Genomic DNA, 22,714 nt, shown 5'->3' on the forward strand with positions numbered 1-22,714 from the left:
CATCCCACCTGAAGAACTTGGGCTTTATGTGGGAGAGAGTCCCAAACACAACTAATCATAACCAAAAATACTAGCTCATTAAAGAAAAGTGCAACCAACATTCTGTGAGGACTCAGAAGAGAGGGCAGTTAAATGTGAAGGAAGTTCAAAGTACAGAATTTGTTGAGCTTGCATTCACTATTTACTGACAGCAAAAACTTCATTTACTACACAAGTGAAAACTATTAACATTAAATTGAATTAGTAGTTTGAAGGACTCTTTCTTGCCACAGTAAGTCTAGAGATAGGCCATTTCTAGGTTTATGTATCCTTGTAAAACACTTGTGAAAATGAAGTTGCCATCCTTCTTAGCTCGTTGAAGCTCCTTGGGGGATCAGTTCATCATCAAATCCTACCTGTGTGCTGGCTGCTTTTGTAGGCAGGGCCATCTGTCAGAACTGGCCCTGTCTGGGAGAGATCCACCCCTCAGGCCACTACACAGATATGAGGTCCATGGGGAGGAGGGGTGCTAACTGCTCCGAGAGAGGAAGGACTGTGATGAGCAAGGGCCTTTGTCCTGCATCTTGACTTTGGGGGAAAAACACCTTCAGTTTTCAGAGATGATGCCTTCAGTTTCAACCTTCAATTTCCAAGAACAACCTCTCTTCCACTGAAGTGCTGTCCTTCCCTTTCCTTTTCCACCCCAATCTATTCTTGGTAAGCAATTAAATCATCTACAGGTTATTTAATATTATTTAGTAGATTAAATAATCTAACTATAATAATAAACAGCAGTCTCCACCCATGGCGTAGATGGTCTGTGGAGAGATTTACCATTAGGTTCCTCTGTCTAGCAAGAACATGGTCCCATGCATTTCCTATGGGACAACTGGTAATTTTATAGCACGATGATATAAATGATGTGGGTCTGACTAATGGTAGGTGCCTTAGCTGTCTTCGTGCTAGAACAAAGGCAGGGGTACAATGCCAGATTCTTCCCATTGTTCCCAGTGAGGAACATTTGGGCACTGTATTCACTTTATATTTAGCACTTGCTTTACCATTTGATCTCTAGAGTTCACTGGAGGTATTGAGGAGAGTCAGGTTGGACAAGGTGGAATTCAGACATTGGCCACTTGCTAGCTCTGCAACCTAGGTCAAAATTGTTTACCTCTCTGTGCCTCAATGTCCTCATCCGTTAAATGGGGATGGTGCTATGTTGTACCTTTTCGAGTTTTATTACAATGACTTATTTAGCAGCCAACAAAAGGTATCTATGATGATTTGCCAGTTGAGTGAGAATGGGACCCTTGCTTCTGAGAGCTCTTCCACCCAATCTCTGCAGAGCAGGAAATCCTAATCCTGGTGAGCAGTTGAACATGTGATTTCTCTTCTGTGCCTCAGTTTCTTCATTGATAAAATGGGGATAATTAATCATGCTAACTCACAGGGGATCATGTAAGGATAAAGAGAGGTCATCTCATGGGTGCCCTTGGCATAGCATCTGGCCCATAGTTGCCACTTTGAAAATACTTATCGCACAGTGGCTCATGCTGGTAATCCCAGCAATTTGGGAAGCAGAGGTGGGAGAATTGCTTAAGGCCAGGAATTCGATACTAGCCTGGGCACCGTCACAAGACCTCATCTCTACAAACTAAAAAAAAAAGTTAGCCAGACATGGTGGTGTGTGCATGTAGTCCCAGCTACTTGGGAGGCTGAGGTGTAAGGACTGCTTAAGCCTAGGAGGTCAAGGCTGCAGTGAGACATACCCACCATTGCACTCCAGCCTGGGTGACAGAGCCAGAAGACCCTGTCTCAGAGAAAAATAGAAGACAAATCTGGTTTAATGGTTGAGGTCTACGGAAACCAGACAGTCCTTTTTCTTATTAGAAAGGAGAGAAATGGGAATCTAGGGTTGAGTTTTATGTACTTACTTTTGAAAACACTTTTATGGTTGCATGTTACGTTCAGAAATGTTGAACAAATAGCATAGGCACGTGTCACTTTGTCCCTGATGGTAAAATTCCCAACCCTCTTTTCCTGGGTTTGGAAAGAGTAATCAAGGACACAATGGATTTGTGTGTTAAGGAAACACTCCGCGGCTTGCATCTAGCCACTTGATCGTGCAAGGCCTGGCTGGAGCCCACCCCAGGAAGCTCTCAGTGTGACTCAGAGCCGAGTGGCTGTCCTCTCGGCTTTGAATGTTAAAGTGGAGCGAGAGTTCAAGGGCAGGGTCAGGAAGTGGCGGATGGAGCCAGCACAAGGTATTCCTGTGGACTTGGGAGATTTATACTCCTGCTGTCCATTGTTAGGGGGATAAAAATGGGCTGCGCCTTTCTTAGGATCATGGTCAGTGTTTGTCAAACAGGAGTGTTTCAGTGAGCTATGGACCACACACTTTAAAAAACAAACTCCTCTTTATTAAACCCATGTGTTTGTGAATAGACAAAGCTAGATTCATACAACCACCCACATATTCTGTCAAAAGAAACTGCTCCAAAGACCAAGCAGACAGCTTTCCATAATAATATGCCTTTGTATACAGGCATGTGCTTTTTCAAAAAAACTTGGACGTGCTTTGTTTTATTGGAGTCCCTCCTGCGAGAGAGGCTGGGGCAGCAGACATCTTTACCATTTACCAAGTAGGAAAACGGGAGCAAGCAGAATCCTGCTCTGTAAATTATTTTGTCCCTGAAAGTCACCATCAGTGATAGTTGCTGTACACACAAATTTAAAATACTGTGATTATGCTAACCCCAGATGTTTTTTGGTTTCCTTTTTCATATACACAGGGAGAAAAGGGCAGGCTAAGGTTTTTAAATCACAGCATTCTGTTCTGTTTCATACAGTTTCGCCTTTCTCTCTGGATCCTGGCAGGAAGGGGAGGAACATGTGACCAACTTTGGGGTCAAGGTTGACTTTTCTTATAATTTAGAGGTGGAGGGGATGGGGAACATGGTCGATCAGAAATTCTGAGATGCTGATGGCCACAGTGATGCAATCCAGACACATTGAGCAAGGAGTGCTCTCTGTATTCAAGGTCAGAAATGTCTCCGCCCCCTTGCAGTTTGTTAGTTGCCTTCATGAGTGGTCAGTAAGCCTTAGCCCTAAGGCAGTGACAGCGCGCCCTGAGCTTAGCTGGCGTCAGGCAGGTCAACTGTGAATCCTAGGAAGCAAGGAATGTTTACTTCATGCCTACTGTGAGCCCAGCACTGCATTATTAAGGTTTTCGAAGAGCATAGAGGCCAAGAGAGTGGGCTCTCAAGTCAAACGCGATCCCCTACTTGGTGCACATGACCTAACCTCCCAAGCTTCAGGTTTCTCCTCTGTAAAGCAGCTGCGTCACAGCATTGTTGTCAGGTGTTAATGAGATAATTTATGCCAAGAGGCATCCCTGGCATCTAGTGAGACTCCAGTAAATGGGGGCCACTAATCCCTGCACCATGGGTGTTCCCCATTTTACAGTTGAGAAGTTAGAGTCCCCAGAGGTCTGAGTGACTTGCTAGGACGTCACAGCTAGCAAGTGGGAAAACTACGATTCAAACTCAGGCCCTCAGGGTCAGTAGCCTCACTGTCTTCACTATGTTGAGTGAGTTCCCACTTCTCCTGCCTTGAGGTGTCTCCTCTGCAGACACCTGGCCCCCATCCTTACGTAGATTCTCACCAGCTTTCTCTGGTTTCCCTACTGAGAAGGTTTGGCCTGGGGACCTTCTCAGGGCCAATGTGTCTTTTCTGCAAGAGCCAGCCCCTCTTTTAGAGAAAATAAAGCAGTTTGGGAAAAGTAACAAAGGCTGCATTTGTGTATTTTGCTTTATGGAGCTGAAAATATCTGGTAAATTGATCCAGTGGGAGTAATAAATACACATTACTTTATCTTGTTCTTCATGTCCTATACCCCTGAGCCTTGATAGAACACCACCACTTAATAGACTTAAAAAAGAGTAATTACACTCATTGGTTGTGTGATTTTTCAGCCCTCCCAGCCCTGCCTGACCTTCTAATTTAGATCACCATGTCTAACTAATGCATTTATATTCATCTTTTATGAAGCATGTATAGTACAGAATTGACTTCAGAGCCTTTTTCAAGCTGTCCTCCTAGGTCCCCAGTCTAATTAGTAGTAAGGAGAATGGGGGCTATCCACCTCTATACGTTTGTATGTGTAGATAACAGGTAGACATGGCTCAAAGCATTTTCTATCCTTTATGAAACATAAAAAAGTATTTATTGCATTTTTACTTTAAAGCTTTTATACATTCGAGCATTATTTACAGCTAAACATGCAGGCAAAAGATGCGACTGTTTTTAAAATGATTACTGTTAATGTTTCTGCTTGTCAGAAGTGCTTAAATTTTCCTGCACTTTGTCTAAAAACTTAGTACTGTTGCCTTTTAAGAACAACACGTTTAAAAGATCTTGCAAGTCAGATTTGCAAACACTGCTGACAGTTTGTGATGAATGAGATTGCAAAATTTGCAAGATGTTTGTCATTTCACACAGCCGACATATTAAGGAACAGATTAAGAAACGTGAAACCCCTATGGAAAACAACCATCCCAAACAAACCTCCGCCAAACCTTGAACCCAGAGAGCACACCAGAATCTCTCACCCGGGTTTTCTCTCCCAACTTCCCACTCAGCCAGTGGAACCCAATTGTTCTCAGTGCATTTTCTCTCACCATATGGTCTCCTCATTACCATACACTAAGAGTCCATATGGGAAACTTGTGAAATGAACTGTATTCATTTTAACTGCCAGATGAGCAGCCTTTTGCTTTGCAAGCTTAGCTTAAGTCATCTGCTGTCTTCATGTTGTTATGGCAACACAGCACCAATAAAAAATTCTAATCTACTGTAAGTGATCACAGTATTTTAAGTGCTTGCCTATAACTGCCCTCAAAGGGGAAGAGAGAGGAGGGTTCTATTTGTCCAAGGAGCAAAAAGTTGTTCATTCCAGCAGGTGTCAGTAAAGAAGTCAGTGATGTGGGGATTGAAGTACCAGTGTGGCTGGCTGTGCAGTAGCTTGGGATTATAAGGGAGGTGAACACCAGTGGGGTGGATGGTGGGAAGGAGGGGTTGTGGACCCTTTTGGTGGGTCTCCAAAAGCACATTGAATGTCAAGCCCCATAGTGTCTCTGGCAGACATGTTACTCTGGTGGTGCTGTGTGGCCAGCCTGCCATGAAGGAACTCAAGGCTTCCTTGGAAATACAGAGGTGGCAAATCCTCACAGTAGCTTCCTCCTTCACTGGCATTCGAAAATCTCAGTCTCTATGAGGCAGCTCTCCCTGTACATGTGAATTAGTCATTTCAAACACCAGGCTAATTAAGAGTACCTTAAAGTAATGGAAGTAGGCAGCAACATCCTTAAATATAAATCATTTTCACCTCTGCGGGCCACATGATATGTTGCATCTCTGTCGCTCTATCTGTATTGAAAGTGAATGTTTATAGTCTCAGTTCATCAGTTCACATTAGCCTCATGCTGAATATTTAAACACAGAACAATTTGAACACACCATGAAGGAAGACAGTGACTGCACTTTCATTTGGAACAGCAAGGGCTCATCTAATAATAATTTAGTAAATCAGCCATTTAGTGGCTCAGTTGTGCACTGCATTGTGCCAAATATTATTCACTTCAACTGTACACTTGCAAAATTGAAATTCAGACTCCAGTCACAGGCACTGTTTTTGCTCAGTGGAGAGACGAGACCTAAAATCACCCTCCCTAAAGAGCGTTCGTGTTTAGTGATTTATCATAAATACAGAGCTGGGGCAAAATAAAACTGGAGTTGGCTGTATACAATGTATTCTAATTATGCTTTTATTGTTTTAGTCTTTATGCAAAGACTATCAGTAATTCAAAACCTGCAGTTGCATCAGTGAAAATACAAATAAGAAATCTTTGCATAACCACATTGCCTCCTAGCAGAAAGGGAGATGACTAAGGGTTTCAGAAAAGGATAAAGAAAAACTTAACATCTTCATATTCCACACTGACACTAGCATCTCTCTTGCTCTTGCTATTTCTCTTTCTCGTGTATTTACTTTTTTAATTTCAGGAAACTCAATTAACATTATATCCTGAAATGAAAGTGACCCTCCTCAGACAAAAACACAGAAACAAATGGCAAATCTTATGGTATACTCAGATCTTAGAAAAAACATGCCTGAGTTTGATTCCAGGAAACATTTTGTCTCTGCATTCTCTTGTCAAAAGAGACAAGCTATGGAATGCTGTCCATTTCCCCCACCCTCTCCTGTATCTACCAGAAAACTTACAGGCAGGTTCCATTTCCCCATTTGATAATATGCTCAGTTTAGGGGCTTGGTATCCACTACTACTTATATTTCTTTTTATCCAGGGAGTTTAGCCTGGATCTGTGTACCCCTAAAATTGCATTTAGAATTCCTGTGTGTGTGTGCGTGCATGTGTGCATTATGAATATGCACACACAAATGCCTGCACATGTAATTTATCTGGGGAAAGAAGTTGTAGCTTCACTAAAAAGGCCGATGGCCTCCATGAAAGTTGTAATTCTCACCTCTTTAAGTTATTTATCTTTAGCTGACTTATTTTGCCGGAAATTCTTCTGCTTGTCATTATTGTTTCCTTCCCATTTTAGAGATGAGGAAACTGAGGTTTATACAGGACAAGTAACCTTCTCAAGCTTATGCAGCTAGTAAGTGGAGGTTTCCTAACTTCCCATACTTCCTAACCAGTAGTCCATTTAGGGTCTTTTATAGAGTTTTGAAAATAGGATTACATCTCAAACATAGCACTCAAGGCACGCAATACACATTGACTTTAAGAATGCATGTATTTTGCCAGAGTTCCTTGGAAAAAAATGGGGATTATTAATAATATTGCTGGTTATTGCCTGATAAGCACTAACTAAATATGATCTACTAAACCAGGTGTTGGTATTAACTCTGTTTTACAGATGAGGACACAGAGGCATGTGTTTACACTGCTAATACATAGCAGAACATGGATTTGAGCCAAGTCTATTGGACTCCAGATCCAGAGCCTATATCCCCTAAGCAGTGCCTCCCAGAATTAAGAAATTTTAAGAAAAAAAGCCAATTTACAAAATCAATCTTAAAACCCTTCCAGCCTGGTTAGGGAAGGAGGCAAGTGGTGGCCTGGACCTGAGGTTAGCTCACAAAGGGCTGAGCTAGGTGGAAGCGGCAGGAAGAATTCACATGTAAATGCAAACAAACTCTAGGTACCATGCTTTCCCTCTTTAGCTGCAGAGTCATTGTGGGAGGGACTTGCAGTAACCGTTATCCAATAGCTCAGTGCTGGAACTCTTTCGAGTTCCTTTTTAGCACTGAGTTCTTGATGGGGAGGATTAAGTGTAACTTATTTCATATCACACCCTGCGTACAGGGGCATTGAACATAATTACTCATTAGTTCAAGGGTAGGTGACAGGAGAACCAAGGGACGAACTCATTTCTACCTCCAGCCACCCAACATCTTCCCCTTAAAGACTGAAGCCCTTAGGAACAGAGACGCTCGGAGGTCTTAAGTCTTGCTCACCATTTTCAGCCCTCAGTAACACTTCAGTGGAGCATTAGAGTAATAAGTGCCAAGCCCCAACGGTCTTGAAGCAGTGGATTTTAATTGCAGTTATACTCAGGACCATCTGTAAAGCCTTGAGAATTACCATTTACAGATATTGTTTGTCTGGAGATACATATAATAACCGATGATGTTCATGCTCAACAGTTTAAGAAGCAAAAGCAAATTATATTTTTGAGTCCCTTATATATCTATATAGTATGGGAACGTGTCACTCAAGTTTCCCTATAGCATACGTCCAAAAATATAAATATGCATGTGCATTTGTATACACACACCAAACATACAAACACATCCACGTATGTGTAAATGACAAATACATCTCTTTGTTTACTGAGCAGTCCCTCTACTTTTAAGCTCGGTATTTATTCAGCCTTGGCCGAGGGAAAGAAGCCACAGCCAAAAGACAAAGAGAAACAGAAGTAGTTAATTTTTGGCTTTTTGTGTTTTCTAAAAGCTCAGGCCTTGGCGACTTAAAGGTGACTTAAAAGATTTTCAAGGGTAATTTTGACTCTAGGCCATTTTTGTTTCATGTGCTGACTTTACAACCTACCCCTGAAAAAGGAACCTCTGTCCAGAGCTTTCTCTTTAAGCAGACACTTTTATCCTGATCAGAAAGTCGATTTCCAAGGCACTCAGCAGGACCTAACCCACAGCGTTGGTCTTAAACCAGTACAATGAATTGGAATAAGAAGATCCCGCCAGAGGTTACCAAGTTCAGCTCTGTACCTCCAAGCAGGTCATAGTCACAAGGGTGCAGACACCATTTTTCACTGTATTTGTGGCGGGAAGCACCCCAGGCTCCCATTCACCAATTACCATGACACCATTTAGAAGAAAATGCCAGGAGACCAAATAAAAAAAAAAAAGGGAGGGGAAAGCCATTGTCATAACTCTTCTCAGAAATACCTGGTTTCACAATTTATACTTAACTGCTGACACTTGAAAAGTCGAACATTTTGGTAAAATGAATCAAGCTGTAATGTTTCTTTTATGAGATCCCCTTGCAGGAAAGGGAAGCTTGGCACCTCATGGAGCCCAAGCTTAGTTATCCATCATAGTAAAGTCAGCTGTCCTAGCCAGCTTCTCAGAGGTCACGCGATGGAACCAACAGCTCTTACAACTATATTATTGCTTACGGGACAGTAATTGAGGTACCAGATAAAAATTACCTGGTCTAATAGGCAGCGAACAATTTTCACTCAATAAAATTATGAGCCAAATCATTCATTTCATAACACTCTGGCTAATTTATTTGTTGACCTTTTAATATCCATAGCTCTTCAGTGGTATTAACTGCAACTCAGACAAAATCTCTTGTTCATTTCACTTTCATTGATTTTTTTTTCCATTGAGGCAATAACAGTTGCTTGAAAACAGCCTTTTTCTTTCCACTGTAAAAGTCAATCACGTAAGTTAGTATGTCTTACGTTGATATAGCTGCGTTAGCTTACAACCTAGTTTAATTTCATATGATTCAGAGTCTCCTACACCATGTTTTTAACAAAGGCAAGGCTTCCTGGTTTACCTCCAACCACGCTGCATGCTGGTTCATAATAATATGTTTGAGAAGTAAGAGGGCTGTCATCTAATCTGAACATAAAATCAACTTTAAAATTAGAGGAGGTTCAGAAGAGGTCTTCCCGCTGCATTTTCTTTAGACTAGAATGCTTTTGGTGCCTTGGCCTCTGGTATTAATAGCAGTAGACGCTTTCAAAATATTTAATTCTTTTGTTCTGGAAATGTCTAGAGATTTTTACTGTGGTTTGAATTTCATTTTTTAAAAAGACTGGGCAAAAAGTATGCGCTAGAATGTTCTGTAGGGCAGTCGAAGCTTCAGCTGAATCTTCTTATATACTAAAATACTATGAAGTCTTTAGAATGCGGAGTTATAAAATATAATTGTTATACATTTGGCATTTTATGCCTCCCTGGAAATAACTACTTGCTACCTATACCTCATTTATGTTCCTCCTTTCCATTTCAATTTACTCTAAAGTGGTCCTTAGCTATAATGAGAATGCCCCTTTCAACAGAAACATGTTTAATTATATCCATGCTACATGTAAGTGACTCCTCTCAGTCATAGGGCTTCTCAGTAAAGAGTGTGTAAAGTGTGACACTAAAGGCTTCTAATGATCTGCAGTAAGCTCTATTTCAAGAAGTTTATATTACAAGAAAAAATGAAAAATTTGAGGAATGTCTCAGAGGATGGGAAACTAAACGGTGCCCAAGTGTTATTTTGGTTTGTTTTACTCTTTCCCTCACTGCCCTCATTATACTGATTTTTTAGAATGCAAAGTCTACCATTGTGGAATTTTCCATTTGGCTGAATAAACACAAAGGAAGTTGGGATATAAAACTACTCTGCAAAGAAATACATCTCAGGACAACTAGTATTTATTGCATTGTACATCCAGCTCTGCAGGAAATGGGCTGCAAGAAACTTCCAATCAATTTCTCAGCATTTGGCCTTTCCAATCAGTAATGTCACCCAGGCTTTCAGAAGCCAGTGGGGAAAGATCCAGGACTTAAAGTCTGGGAGCTGAATGCACACATCAAAATCTGGGTCCTGCAGCAAACCCTATATGAAGGAAGGCAATGAAATCAATGCTGATTTCATCGATACATACTTATCATCTCTACATCAAGAGTGATTTTCTCATTTCACTTCATTGTATGTTGCTGATATTTGGCCACTACATTTTGAATCCCCTGATAAAGCAAAGTAGATTGGTGATAAATGGGTATCAGGGAAATGTGCAGCGACAGAGAAGTATTGTGCTTCTTTCTCAGAAATCACCCAACTCAACTTGACTTTGATTATTGATGCTTGTAGTTTTGTTTTTTTTTTCTGTTTCCATCTACATCCCTGAAAACATTATTTCCTATTTGCGTAAGCATAAAGCCAAGCACAGATTATCCTCTCAAATTACTGAAGCATCCCCGGGCTTTAATTTTACGGGTGGAGTTCCCAGAGTCTCAAAATCTAATGCTGAAACATGAAAATTAATGTTGTGTTCGTGTATGGGTATCTATCGGCTTTATGAGTTGACCTACACGTGCTATGAACAAAAGAAAGTTCAGACTATCTTCCCTGCTCATCTGGGGTTGAGTTTCCCAAAACATTGAACTGGGTTTATAAATGGGCCCAGTATTGGCCAGTTAGACAACTTTTCCCTTCACTCTAGGAGGCTAGATGTGGCCAGTGAACTTGAGCTTATTAGCTATAGATTTCAGGTCAAAGGCTAAAGAGAAGACTCCCACAGACGGTGAATAATCCTAAGATTTTTAACTCATAAAATAGGAGATGAGTTAACTATGTCTGCATATTTGTCATGATATGCGTGGTTCCCAATGTGTCTTTCTATGAATATGCAAATACCTAACTATTTCCAAGGGCCTAAGAGTACAGCTAATAAAAGGCTGAGGACCATAAGGACCAACCTCATGTTGCTAGCAGCCTATAACTTGAGATAATGTCTGTACTAGGCATGATTCATTGTATTAATCATGAAATTAAAATGTAAGTCCAAGCCACCAGGAATGAAAGAGCAAATTCATAAAAAAGTGACATAAAAAAACAGTGATCAAAACTTGACCTTTGGGAATTTATATATTGGATTTAAAATCTGTAGCTAAATGGAACACCAAATTTAAGTCTTCTACTTTTATAAACCATGCCAAATATGACTTTGTCATTTCATTATACAAATTAAGTGTGTACTTTTAAAAATCAGTAACTGTATCTTAGAATAACACATCAACATGAATTTCTCAAGACTTGTGGTTTGCTAAACATTATGGTAGGAGCTTAGAGAAGGAGATTAAGAACCTATCACTGGCCTCAAAAAGTCTGCAGTCTAGCTATGGAGAATGAAGACTAACACACTTCAGATCAGAGCAGAATGACCTCTCAGTATGTACTTCTGTGCTGTGCTGGGTGACACAGATGTTCAGCACTCTTTTTCAGAGGAAACAGAGATATTAGGAGCTGGGGTTATCAGTGAAGGCAGAATTATTTCTGATAGAACAGTGTGATTTTCAAGAGCCAGGCTCTGATGTCTAACAGGCCTGGGGTTGAATCCATGCTCAGCCACTAGTCAGAGGTGGAAACTTTGGGAAAGTTAGCTGACCTCTCTGAGTGTCAGTTTCCTCATCTGCCAGATGGTAATAGAAAGAATACCTTACGAGGCTTTCTATGAAGGTTGAATGAGTTCTTGTTCCACTTTGCACATGTACCCTAAAACTTAAAGTATAATAATAATAAAAAAAAAATTCAAAAAAAAAAGAGAGTGATCTCCTTCATTACCATACTATCACGATCCCCTTCAGTAGAGGCTTCAGAGGATGGAGAGAGGCATTGTCAATGGGCACAGATTGAAGCCAGCATTCCCCCCCAAAAAAGGGGAAGGCAAAAGGAGTGAAGATATGGAGATAGAAAGGAGCCAAATGTTTTACTTCTAGGCTGGGGAGGACAAGCAGAGAGAGCAGTTCTTCAAATACATAGGGAGAGATGACTGGATAAAGATGGTAGGACCAAATGATGGCGACAATCTTTTGTGACTCTCATCAAACTTTGTAGGTCGGTGCTGGGAAGATAATGTGCCCTGAAAGTTGCTGGAGAATAAGATCCACATATGATGACAGACAAGGGCAACAAGAAGCTCAAACAATATTTGCTAATTGATTGGGTTGCAAAGTAGAAAGTAAAGCTGAATCTTCCCTTTATATTTGTAGCCCATTCAGCATTTTTTATTATAAAGCTTCCAAAATATAAGTAAAACCCATGCCAGCTCCATTTGAACCGTTTCTTGGAACCCATTCCTCCTTCGGTCTCCCAAACATTTCTGTAGACTCTAAATAGAGGAAGAATAATGTATTCACATTTTTCTCCATAGACCCCCGCTCACATAACCATCAACCTATGGTCATAGCAAGACAGGTGAAGCCACATTTTGATAGTGAGATGAAATCAATCAGTGAAAAGTAGTTGTTTTTAAGGAGTAAAGCTTTTTTGTATCTTTAAGAGAGAAGAAATCCAAGGCCATGAACAGAAAAATTGTCTGACTCAGGATGTAGATTGGAGAACAAGCATTACATCTACAAGGAGACTCTGGGGCTTTTCGATATTTAGGATACTAGTATTTGTCTTTTTAATTCTCAAAAGGGAGTTTTTTAAAAAAAATCCAAGGATAGGATTAATTATCTTGGAATTGTCTAATATCCACTCTTATGTTTGAAACTGCAAGCAGGGAGACGTTTTAAACATTATGAAAAGAAGAGAAAATCTCCCCTGACAAATAGATGCCTTGAAACATTAGATATTAGTACTAGTCAAGTGCTCTTTCTTTTCAGAAATATTAAAATTGCATATTAAAATGAAAGATCCTTAGACTGAGCTCCTGCCTAATGCCACAAAAAAAATAAGAATTTAAGAACAATTTTAGAGACAAAAGATTATATGAAACATCCAGCTCTTCCCCTTATGGGAAATTTCTTTTTTTAACATCCAAGGCTCAATCATTTCCTAATGTGAAATTACAGATTTTGCAAATTACCATATAAAACTGCAAAAAAATTACACTTGTGACCACAGAAGAGATGGCATACACTATCAATTTGATTTTAAAAGGCATACATCTTTTATACTACCTGTCATTTTTATAATGCCTTTTATAAATTTAATCAATACATTTTAACATTCTATATACTTTAAGTGCAATATACAATAAATATTCAAGTTTCATCTTAAACATGCTTTAGCCTTTAAATTGTTAAAACTGCAGTGCCCTTTCAATCTACTTACATAATGTCATAAAATATACATTTCAAGGTAAATGAAGTCAGCTACTTCAATTTAGTCCCTCAAACTGGTAGTAAATGAGAGGTTAACACTATGGTGCCAAACCCATTATTGAGTAAATTTAGCACCTTGGACAGCTCTGTAAAATCTTTATTGCTTTCCTGACCTGCTCGTCATGTTCTGTCTGTGTGTTCAGTGGCTCTCAGCTCTGATTGAAAGGCAATATATTAGATCCCCAACACAAACACGCTTGGGGGCTAGTTCACTGGGAGCGTAATGACATGGAGGTGAGAGCAATTTTCTGGTCACTGAAATCCAAGCACCTTGCAGGTCCATTGCACTAACTCACAGAGGACCCAGAAATTTCCTTTCTCCTTCGCATTTGCAGAAATAACTAATAGAAGCCGAATCACATGGGCAAAGCTGAACCAAGTCTTTCTTAAATCCTTACAAGTTGATACTACAGTGAAGGATTTTTTTAATGGGTAAGATATTATTTAAGGGTGTCCCTTCCAGGACAAGAAATCCAGATTCACACTCCTCAAATCCAAGACTGCTGGCCTGAAGTGACGCTGTGCTGATGACCTACCTATGGCAATACTCAATGGGAAAACATGCCCCAGCATGGTGGATCAAAGAAGGCAGCATCATGGATCAAAGAAGGATGCTCCTTTAGGAAACAAGATCCTCGTGTTTTATTCTCAAAGGATTAAATGGGGATGGGAGCTCTGGATATCGATATAAAGGGAAAAAAAAAGTAGATTATGTCATTGAAAAACTCTATCACCAAGGATATGTAATATATACTGATAGATGGTATGTTTTCAGACTTATGAAAACTTCGAAGATCTTGGAGTTTAATTTTGAACTTCCCTCCTCCCTGCTTCTGTGAAATTAATTAAAATAAGGTACACTGCTCTAAGTCCCCAATTATAGTGTTACAAGAGCGAAGTTCACAAGTGCAGTTTCTTTCTGTGCCTCATCATGCTTGTGACAAACAGGAGACTTGCTATTTTCCCCCCTAAAATGGAAAGAAAGGAAAATACCTTCTCTGCCAAGCCCCAACACTGGCATAAATATTTATTTGGAGAAATAAATGAACATAGGCCTAGAGAAGTCAAATCTTAGTAAATAAACTCACTTGATCCTGTTTTTTGTTTTCATCTTTCCTAAGAGCCAAATAAAGCCAAGAGGTTTTAGTGAAGGCAACACAGGCTGAATTTGATCTGGGGATAGGGTTTAGTGTGCCCATACCATAGTAAATTATTAACCGCTGTGGTCAGACACTAAGGCAAACAAAAAGTGTTATATTAGCTTGTAGCTTACATTAAAAAATAAATGATTTCAGATGTATTGGTTCAAATCCCTTTGATTATATAATGTTCTTTACTCCCTACATGAAAAATAACTAAACTGTTTTATAAAGGGGGTCTATCAGCTTAAGGCAAGCATAAATGTTTATTGAGAACTGAAAACCCCTCTATCTTATTTTTGAATTTAGGACATTAGATATGTCATAAGTAGTTACTGTAGTATGACAACTACTTTATCTTATATTATAGAGAATTTAAAATTGAAAAATGCTAATATGTATCTAAAAGCTTGTCATTTCAAGAGTTGTTCAAGGATTTTTGAAGAGGCTATGGTGACAGCAAAATGAATGCGATTATCTCCCTATTTTCTGATCAGCGACTGCAGTCTGTGAAAATTGAACAGCACTGCTTCTCCATGTAGAAATCTATTGTATAAAATATTTAAAGTTACACTTCTGTTTGAAACTTTGCCCACAGCCAAAAATGGTAAACATATCTTCCTGCAAATCACCTCTGATGATCATACCACACCATTAGGTTTGGTTCTCTGACAAGCCCCTACCTTTTATATGCATTAAGCTTAACTTTGCTTTTCTTTTCACATTCTAGTGGAAATGAATCTGAAGAAAATTAGGGAAAAATGAAGAGAGTGATTTCTTTCAGTTAGAACCAAAAATATTAGCACCACACTCACTTTTGTGGAGTACTCCCTATTATTAGAACCAAGCATGCAGGCTAAATATGGAAGTCCACCTAAGTAAAAAGAGGGAGATATTTTTTCTTCAACTGGAATGAGTAGCCGAGCATATATCTAGGATGAGAATGAATGAGCAAATGGGGGAAATCACAAACAATACTGAAATAGCAAATAATTGCTATAAAAGAAATAGATATTGCCAGTAATGAAAATTGGTGCAGAGGGGACTTCTGATGACAGTAGAGTCCTTTCATAAGAGTTTTTGACAAACAGTGCATTGCCTCAGTATGTGGGTTTCCTACATCACCCTCTTATATTATGGCTCTGTCATCCAAGAGAGATAAACAAAAGAAGTTTAATACTACATGCTTCTGGTAGCTGAAGATTGATTGGAAATCCCTTGAAAATGACCTGTCTGATAAGGTCATTGTTCCTGGAATAAGCAATTAAGTGCAAAATAAACACATCTTAGGGATTCATACCACGCATTGAATGACATCGATTGTAGTAATCTAGTAAATGACCTAGGAATTGTATTCAGCAATAAACATATGAGTGCTTTATCATGCCTATGGCAGACTATTGAGTGATGCATTTTATCTTGCAGTACCAATGATGCTCACCTTTTGACTCAATTAAGTGTGTATGTGAACAGGGATAAATTGGTGATTTAACGCCGTTCTGGGGTTCCCCAAGCTACGGCCTTTATAGCAGTGCCTTGGCAAAGTATGGCCAGAGGGACTGGAATGTGATCATGTCAAAAGATAACGACAACCTGCCTTCACTCAAAGGATTGTATCTGCTTTTCTCTTGACAGGAAGTAATACTCAAAAGGGCTGCGGATCTGGTAGAAGCACTGTATGGGATGCCACACAACAACCAGGTGAGCGCTGTGGGTTTCTAGCCTGTGTGGACTGCCACATGCAATTAAAGATGTCAGATTCCGCATCGTAATGAGAAAGCACAAACACTATAAAAGCCATGTGCATGAGTTAAGAGTATAAGTAATTCAGATATAACATGTTGCAAGATGATTCAATCCTCTCTCTTGTAAACCTTTTATTGCCCTTTCCAATGAATCGTTTTCCATATGAGAAAAGGTACTCCATTTGAAACTAATCTTTAGTGGGAACATACTTCATAATTGAAGAGGAGAGTTACTGGTGCTTTATTTTATTTCTCTCAGGCTTTCAAGCAAATTTAGGAAGAGAAAGAGGGTTTAATTTTTTCTCCAAAAAGTATAACAAGGCCTGAATAGTATTGTCTGCTTCTGTTTCATAGAACTCCACGTATAAGATTCACATAGCTTAGGAAACTGAGTCTGACAAACCATTCACTCCTTTTTCGTGTAACCTGAGTCAATGTCTGAGGGACACAGTCCTATTAATACTCAGGAATGCAGGTAGTCATGTACAGCCTTCCCTTAACATCAACAGGGGAGATGAATTGCAGCCTCTCTTCCTCTCCCCCTGGGTAACCTCAGACTTCCTACATGTTATTGGGAAGGATGGAAAACCCCATGGTGCTGTCCTGTATGGACTGTAGGGTAGTATGAAGGCATAGTTAAGATAATGGACTTTCAAAGTTAGACAAACAGGCTTATGAATCTCAGCTCTGTTCTTAAATAGGTGAGTGTCCTTAGATGAGGTTTTGACTTTCTGAGCCTCAGTTTCCCCATTTGGGATACGGGCATGATGATGATGAGACTAATATAACAGGTTTGTCATGAGGGTCACAGAAGTTAATGCAGCTGACCACTGAAAACCCTGAGCACAGTGCCTGGCACTGAAAAAATGGTATTATTGGGAATATGATTGGGGGCAGCTAAAGGGGATATTCCTTTGACTTTTCAGGAAATCATTCTGAAGAGAGCGGCTGACATTGCCGAGGCCCTGTACAGTGTTCCCCGCAACCACAACCAACTCCCGGCCCTTGCTAACACCTCGGTCCATGCGGGGATGATGGGCGTGAATTCGTTCAGTGGACAATTGGCCGTGAATGTCTCCGAGGCATCACAAGCCACGAATCAGGGTCAGAAGCTTGCTTTTCTCTTCCCTCCCCTTTTCCCTCTCCCTCCCCAACCTTAAGCACCCCATCTCCTCATTTATTGGTCATGAACAATTTTTACATTAAAAACTTATTTTCATCCCAAAAGGAAGATTCTTAGTTTGTGTGTATAAGATATTATTGTACAATGTTGGTCCTAGCTATCATTCTGGTAATCTAATATAGAGGGCTAGAAAGGATGCATGCATTTAGCCATCTCTCTACATTTGACTTTTCACCATAAACCATGAATGACAGATTGCGAAGAGGGATGGAATTAAAGTTTTGAGGGCCCAAAGCACATCATTCTTGCCCAGGGAATAGGAACCTGTTAACTCCAGGGTACATCTCTTAGATCGGGATTTATTTCTGCTCTAAAATGATAATTTATAGGCCCAGCATTGCCATTTCTCACGGCCCTGCTAAGTATTTATGATCTCCTAAGAAATGTGTCTTTTGCTCGCTTCCCATTTTAATCACAGAGCTAGCACCACCAACCCACGCACATGAATCACCCACTCCCTTCCCTCTGGGTTGCGGCGACGGGGCCAGAAACAGAGACCTTCCTTTCCCCGAGTCTTCCAGGATTACCACCATCTGAATGCCACCCTCACCTCCGGTTTTGCCCCCACCCCTCAGGTTTCACCCGCAACTCAAGCAGCGTATCACCACACGGGTACGTGCCGAGCACCACTCCCCAGCAGACCAACTATAACTCCGTCACCACGAGCATGAACGGATACGGCTCTGCCGCCATGTCCAATTTGGGCGGCTCCCCCACCTTCCTCAACGGCTCAGCTGCCAACTCCCCCTATGCCAGTAAGTAGAGATGTGTGTCCTGCATTCCTGCACGTTTTGCTAGAAGAACTTGGCATCATGCCATGTGGCCCAGTGGGCAGGGCTTCTCGGTCCAAGGGCCCCTATCTTTGTCTCCTGCAAGGCACTCCCCTGGGTGATGGTGCTAAAGGCACCATTATCTCCAGCAGGAATCTCCGCTCTCCAGTGCTCACCTTCCTTCCTACCAAGTCTCCCTAACAGTCAGAATGTTGCTACCGTCCAAAGCGGCTGTATGAAGTCGCTTCAGGAACCCATGCTCGGAGTTAGATGAAGATGAGTTGACTCCCGCTTCTCCCAGTTACTAACTCCCACCTCTACCAGTTACCACCAGCTACTCGGGAAACTGAGGCAGGAGGTTTGCTTGAGCCCAGGAGTTCAAGGTTACAGTGAGCCATGATTGTGCCACTGCACTCCATTGCCTGGGTGACAGAGCAAGACTCCGTCTCAAAGAAAAAAAAAAAGCAATCAAAAAAACCCCATAAACAATGAGGACACCATATTTGTCATCTACTTAATCCCAAAACGTATATTAGTTTTGTCTTGTTTCATCTGATTATTTTAGCTACATAAAAGGAAGCAAGTTCATTTCCTCTCCAAGCCTCAATTTTCTCATCTGTAAAATTGGGAAGGAACTAGCACCCACCCCATCCAGTGTTGTGAGACATAGAGAAGATAATGCATACAGTGAGCTTGTCCTGATGGCAGACACATGGAGGCGCATTTAGTAAATCTAATAATCATAGTGATGCAAAGATAATAACGTGGTGGTGATGGTATGACATAGTAACAATAGTCTAAAACTTAACTTCTCTCCCTTCATAATTATTCATAAAGCACTCATGTTGAAAAATTCCGATGGAATAAAAAAATAAGACATTCCACTGGTGAACACACATATGACTCCTTTACTTTTTAATGCTTGGATTTTTCCCCTTTGTGTTTGGTGTATATTTAAAACAACAACAAATCAAAACACACTTTTTTCCAGAAATCTGGCAAGATTTAAAAAAAGAAAAAGAAAACCACATACACATACAAAAAATGTTCTTTGGTGCCTTGTCTCTGCCTTAAAGAAGTTTGCCTACAAAAAAATTTTGGTACATTTATATTGCTTCTAAAGAACCTCAGAGAACCGGCCTCCTTATCTATAAAATGTCATAACCCATGTCCTCACAATCTCTTGATCTCGCTCTGACTTTGAAGTTCATCTTGGACATTGCGAGTGACTCTTCTGATGTGTAAAATGTGGCCAAACTCTTAGATATTTGTAGAAGGGTAGATAGATGTGCCATTAAATAAAAGAATATTCATGATTTCTTAAGGAGTCTTGGCTAAAAATACTACAAATGATGCCCTCTCTCATAGTGAAAGTATGGATTGTTCTAGTTCTTTGAAAGAGGAAAGATCATTCTTGCCCTGTAAGAGAAGTTATTTCTGAAAATGTACTTAGAGACTTTTACTTTCTGGGTGAATTTTTCTGCTCAAGGTCCACAAAATTACACATTTCTACTTAGTTTGGAATCAGCAGTTTGTTGAACATTTACAACTCCCCAAATAATCTGCATATATTATGTCTGTCTACTCACAAGTCAATGTTTAGGATCAGTTTCACATTAGATTTTGATTTATCAAAAGATTGTTTCTCACAGAGATCTATAATTTCAGTGTTCTCCCATTTATTCAATCAGAAAATGTTTCGATCATGACCTGAAAATTAAAAGGTGGCATTCTTAATTAAATCAATAAACTAATTGCTATATGGTAACAATTCAATTTTGGGGCTTGGAATGCTCTCCTCCCCAAGCCTGTGCAGACACTCAGCCGCTTCAGCCTGAGATTGCATCTGTCAGACTGTGAAACTTTGAACATTTAATTTCCATTAATTGATTTTCTCAGTGCTCACAAATATAGTATTAAATTCTCAAATAGGCTCTCAGATGGGACGGTTTTATTTGCACAAATGCAAATAAAACAATAAACACAAAGCCCAGTTGATTTGAATTTTTGCCTCTGTAATACTTAATTATTCATAAAGCACTCATGTTGAAAAATTCCGATGGAATAAAAAAAAATAACACATTCCACTGGTGAACACACTTTCTGGTGTGGTGGCTGATAACTAATAATGTTATAACAAATGGAGCTGCTTGACTATATTTTACCCCTACCTCTGTTAACTGGCCCCCCACCCCAAAACTCCCCACCTCTAAATACACATAATGATCGCATTTGCCAATGAGATTAATTGCCTTCCTCAGTGAACCAGCAGGATTTCAAGTCTACGAATATTTAAAAATCAAACCTCCAGTGCAGGAGTTTTGCAATTTAAATGGGTGTTATTACTGAGCGTATTTTCACATTTACAAATCCTAAGAGATGTATAAAAATGCTGGCCTCATTAAAAGAAAAAGTACAGTTTAGAAAATGTTTGTGAAAACTCTGAGGATGGCGGCTCTGCATTCGGCCCCATAAAGCACTCAGTGCGTGTGGATTGGGTAGTGCCTTGGACTGATTAGAAGGGGTCATTTTCCCCTGATGGCAATTGTTGCCTATGACCAATTGGATTCCCACTTTCCAAAGGATAAGGCCACCCAAACAGCTCCTTGGACTCTGGTGGGCTCATGGGAACGAGGCTTTTCCCCCTGGAGATCTGTTTCCTTTGCAGGGTAGCTTAGCAGAAAGAGCTCGGAATTTGGGCGTGATTCCTTGCTTCAGCGCATTCTAGCTACGGCCCTTCGAAAGTAGCCTAGTGGCTAGCCCGAGTCCCAGCTTGCTTCACTTCCTCGGTTGTTAAAAAAAAAAAAAAAATGTGATAGGCCCCGACTTAAGGTTGCATTGCCCATGACAAGATGAAAAAGACGTGAAGATTCTTGTGAATGGTAAAACAATATCTGATGTTTTATTAAGTTGTGTGAAAAAATAATAAAATAGAAGAAATATCTAGGATACATACTTTCCTGTAGGAAATGGAGGAAATAGAAAGCGAGTGTGTGAAAATATTAGTCTTGACTTAGCGTATGTGAAATCTCTGTCTTCTAAAGTAACTGAGAGATTATTAGCCTGGAACAAAAGATGAGAGGCCAGGCCAAGAGGATCATGGTCGGTAGAGAATGTACATCTACCGAGCTCTTTCATATCCCCAAGCTGCTAGGTTTTCTCTGAGTTGCCAGAGTTTTCCCATCATTGGTTATCTGCATCCCTACTACTACCAAACTGTGAGTATTTATGTAAGGCTCTGATCCTACTGCTTATTAATTCCCAAACATTCATGTATATCCCATGGCAGATATAAAGAATTTGGAACTTGCAGAGTTCCACATTTTTCACAAATGCTGCATGTGGCAGTCTGGTGGCCATCCTCTCAAGCTGGCTTCTTCCTGTTCCCCCTACCCCAGCCCCTTTCCTAGAACCTTGGTTTAGGCTCTACCTGGGATGCATCCCCTGACACCTCTTCTATGAAGTCTTCTCTGATTTCCCTTCAATGCCTACACTGAGATGGCTATGTTCACCTTTGTCACTGTTTTGTGCCACTCTCTCCCTCATAAGAGGGTGTTGAACTTTTGTTTCCTGGCCTGGAGTACTCTGAGGATGGTGGCTCTGTGTTCTGCCCCATAAAGGCACTCGGTGCATTTGGATTGGTGAGTGCCTTGGGCTGATGACCAGGGGTCATTTTCCCTTAATGGCAATTGCTGCTGATGACCCCAGTGCCTAGCACACTGCCTGGCACACAGTGGCCCCACAATAAACACATAAAAGATCCCCAGTAATGAAAGGTAGCACGTGCTAAGTTCTGTATAGTGAAAGTGGATGAGAGCCTGCGAATTCAGGGAAGGTTTGTGCTGGAAGCATCGTCTGAGCAGAGCAGAGCAAGGTGGCTGGGTGAGGGATAGATCTGAGCTTCTTTGCTTCAGGATGCCATGAGAGGCACTGATTTCTCCTTTCTCATTGCCCCTCTCAGTAGTGCCATCCAGCCCCACCATGGCCTCCTCCACAAGCCTCCCCTCCAACTGCAGCAGCTCCTCGGGCATCTTCTCCTTCTCACCAGCCAACATGGTCTCAGCCGTGAAACAGAAGAGTGCTTTCGCACCAGTCGTCAGACCCCAGACCTCCCCACCTCCCACCTGCACCAGCACCAACGGGAACAGCCTGCAAGGTAAGCCCCAGGCCCCACCTGCCAATCCAGATTCAATGCCCTGACTTCACCCTTCCAGGGCCTGAAGCAGATGCATCACCATTGCTGGAGGGGATCAGCCTTGGGCCCTGCCTGATTCTCTCTGCCCTCATCTCTTCTGTTCCTTTGTATTTGCTCTCCTCAGCCCTGGCCCTTGGCCCTTGGCCATACTCATCTCTCCTCTGCTGGAGGTGCTCAAGAAGTCCTCTTTCCAACTTCAGCAATTCTTCTCAGGCCTGGGATTTGCTTGGGAATACTGTTTCTACTGACTAACAGC

The 22,714-nt window shown here is 40.8% G+C and overlaps 1 protein-coding gene across 4 annotated transcripts in view; it reads left to right on the plus strand.

Annotated features, from left to right (window-relative positions):
* The window catches only part of EBF1 (EBF transcription factor 1), a 404,123-nt gene that overhangs the window by 369,678 nt on the left and 11,731 nt on the right, over positions 1–22,714 (plus strand). For all 4 annotated transcript variants that reach the window (XM_030825784.1, XM_003268593.3, XM_030825793.1 and 1 more), the window contains exons 12-15: positions 16,201–16,266; positions 17,237–17,414; positions 18,069–18,248; positions 22,225–22,419. In XM_030825784.1, the coding sequence (XP_030681644.1) occupies positions 16,201–16,266; positions 17,237–17,414; positions 18,069–18,248; positions 22,225–22,419 (619 nt within the window). The remainder of the gene's footprint in view (positions 1–16,200; positions 16,267–17,236; positions 17,415–18,068; positions 18,249–22,224; positions 22,420–22,714) is intronic.

Source organism: Nomascus leucogenys, chromosome 2, assembly GCF_006542625.1.
Source record: "Nomascus leucogenys isolate Asia chromosome 2, Asia_NLE_v1, whole genome shotgun sequence".
Classification (NCBI taxonomy): domain Eukaryota; kingdom Metazoa; phylum Chordata; class Mammalia; order Primates; family Hylobatidae; genus Nomascus; species Nomascus leucogenys.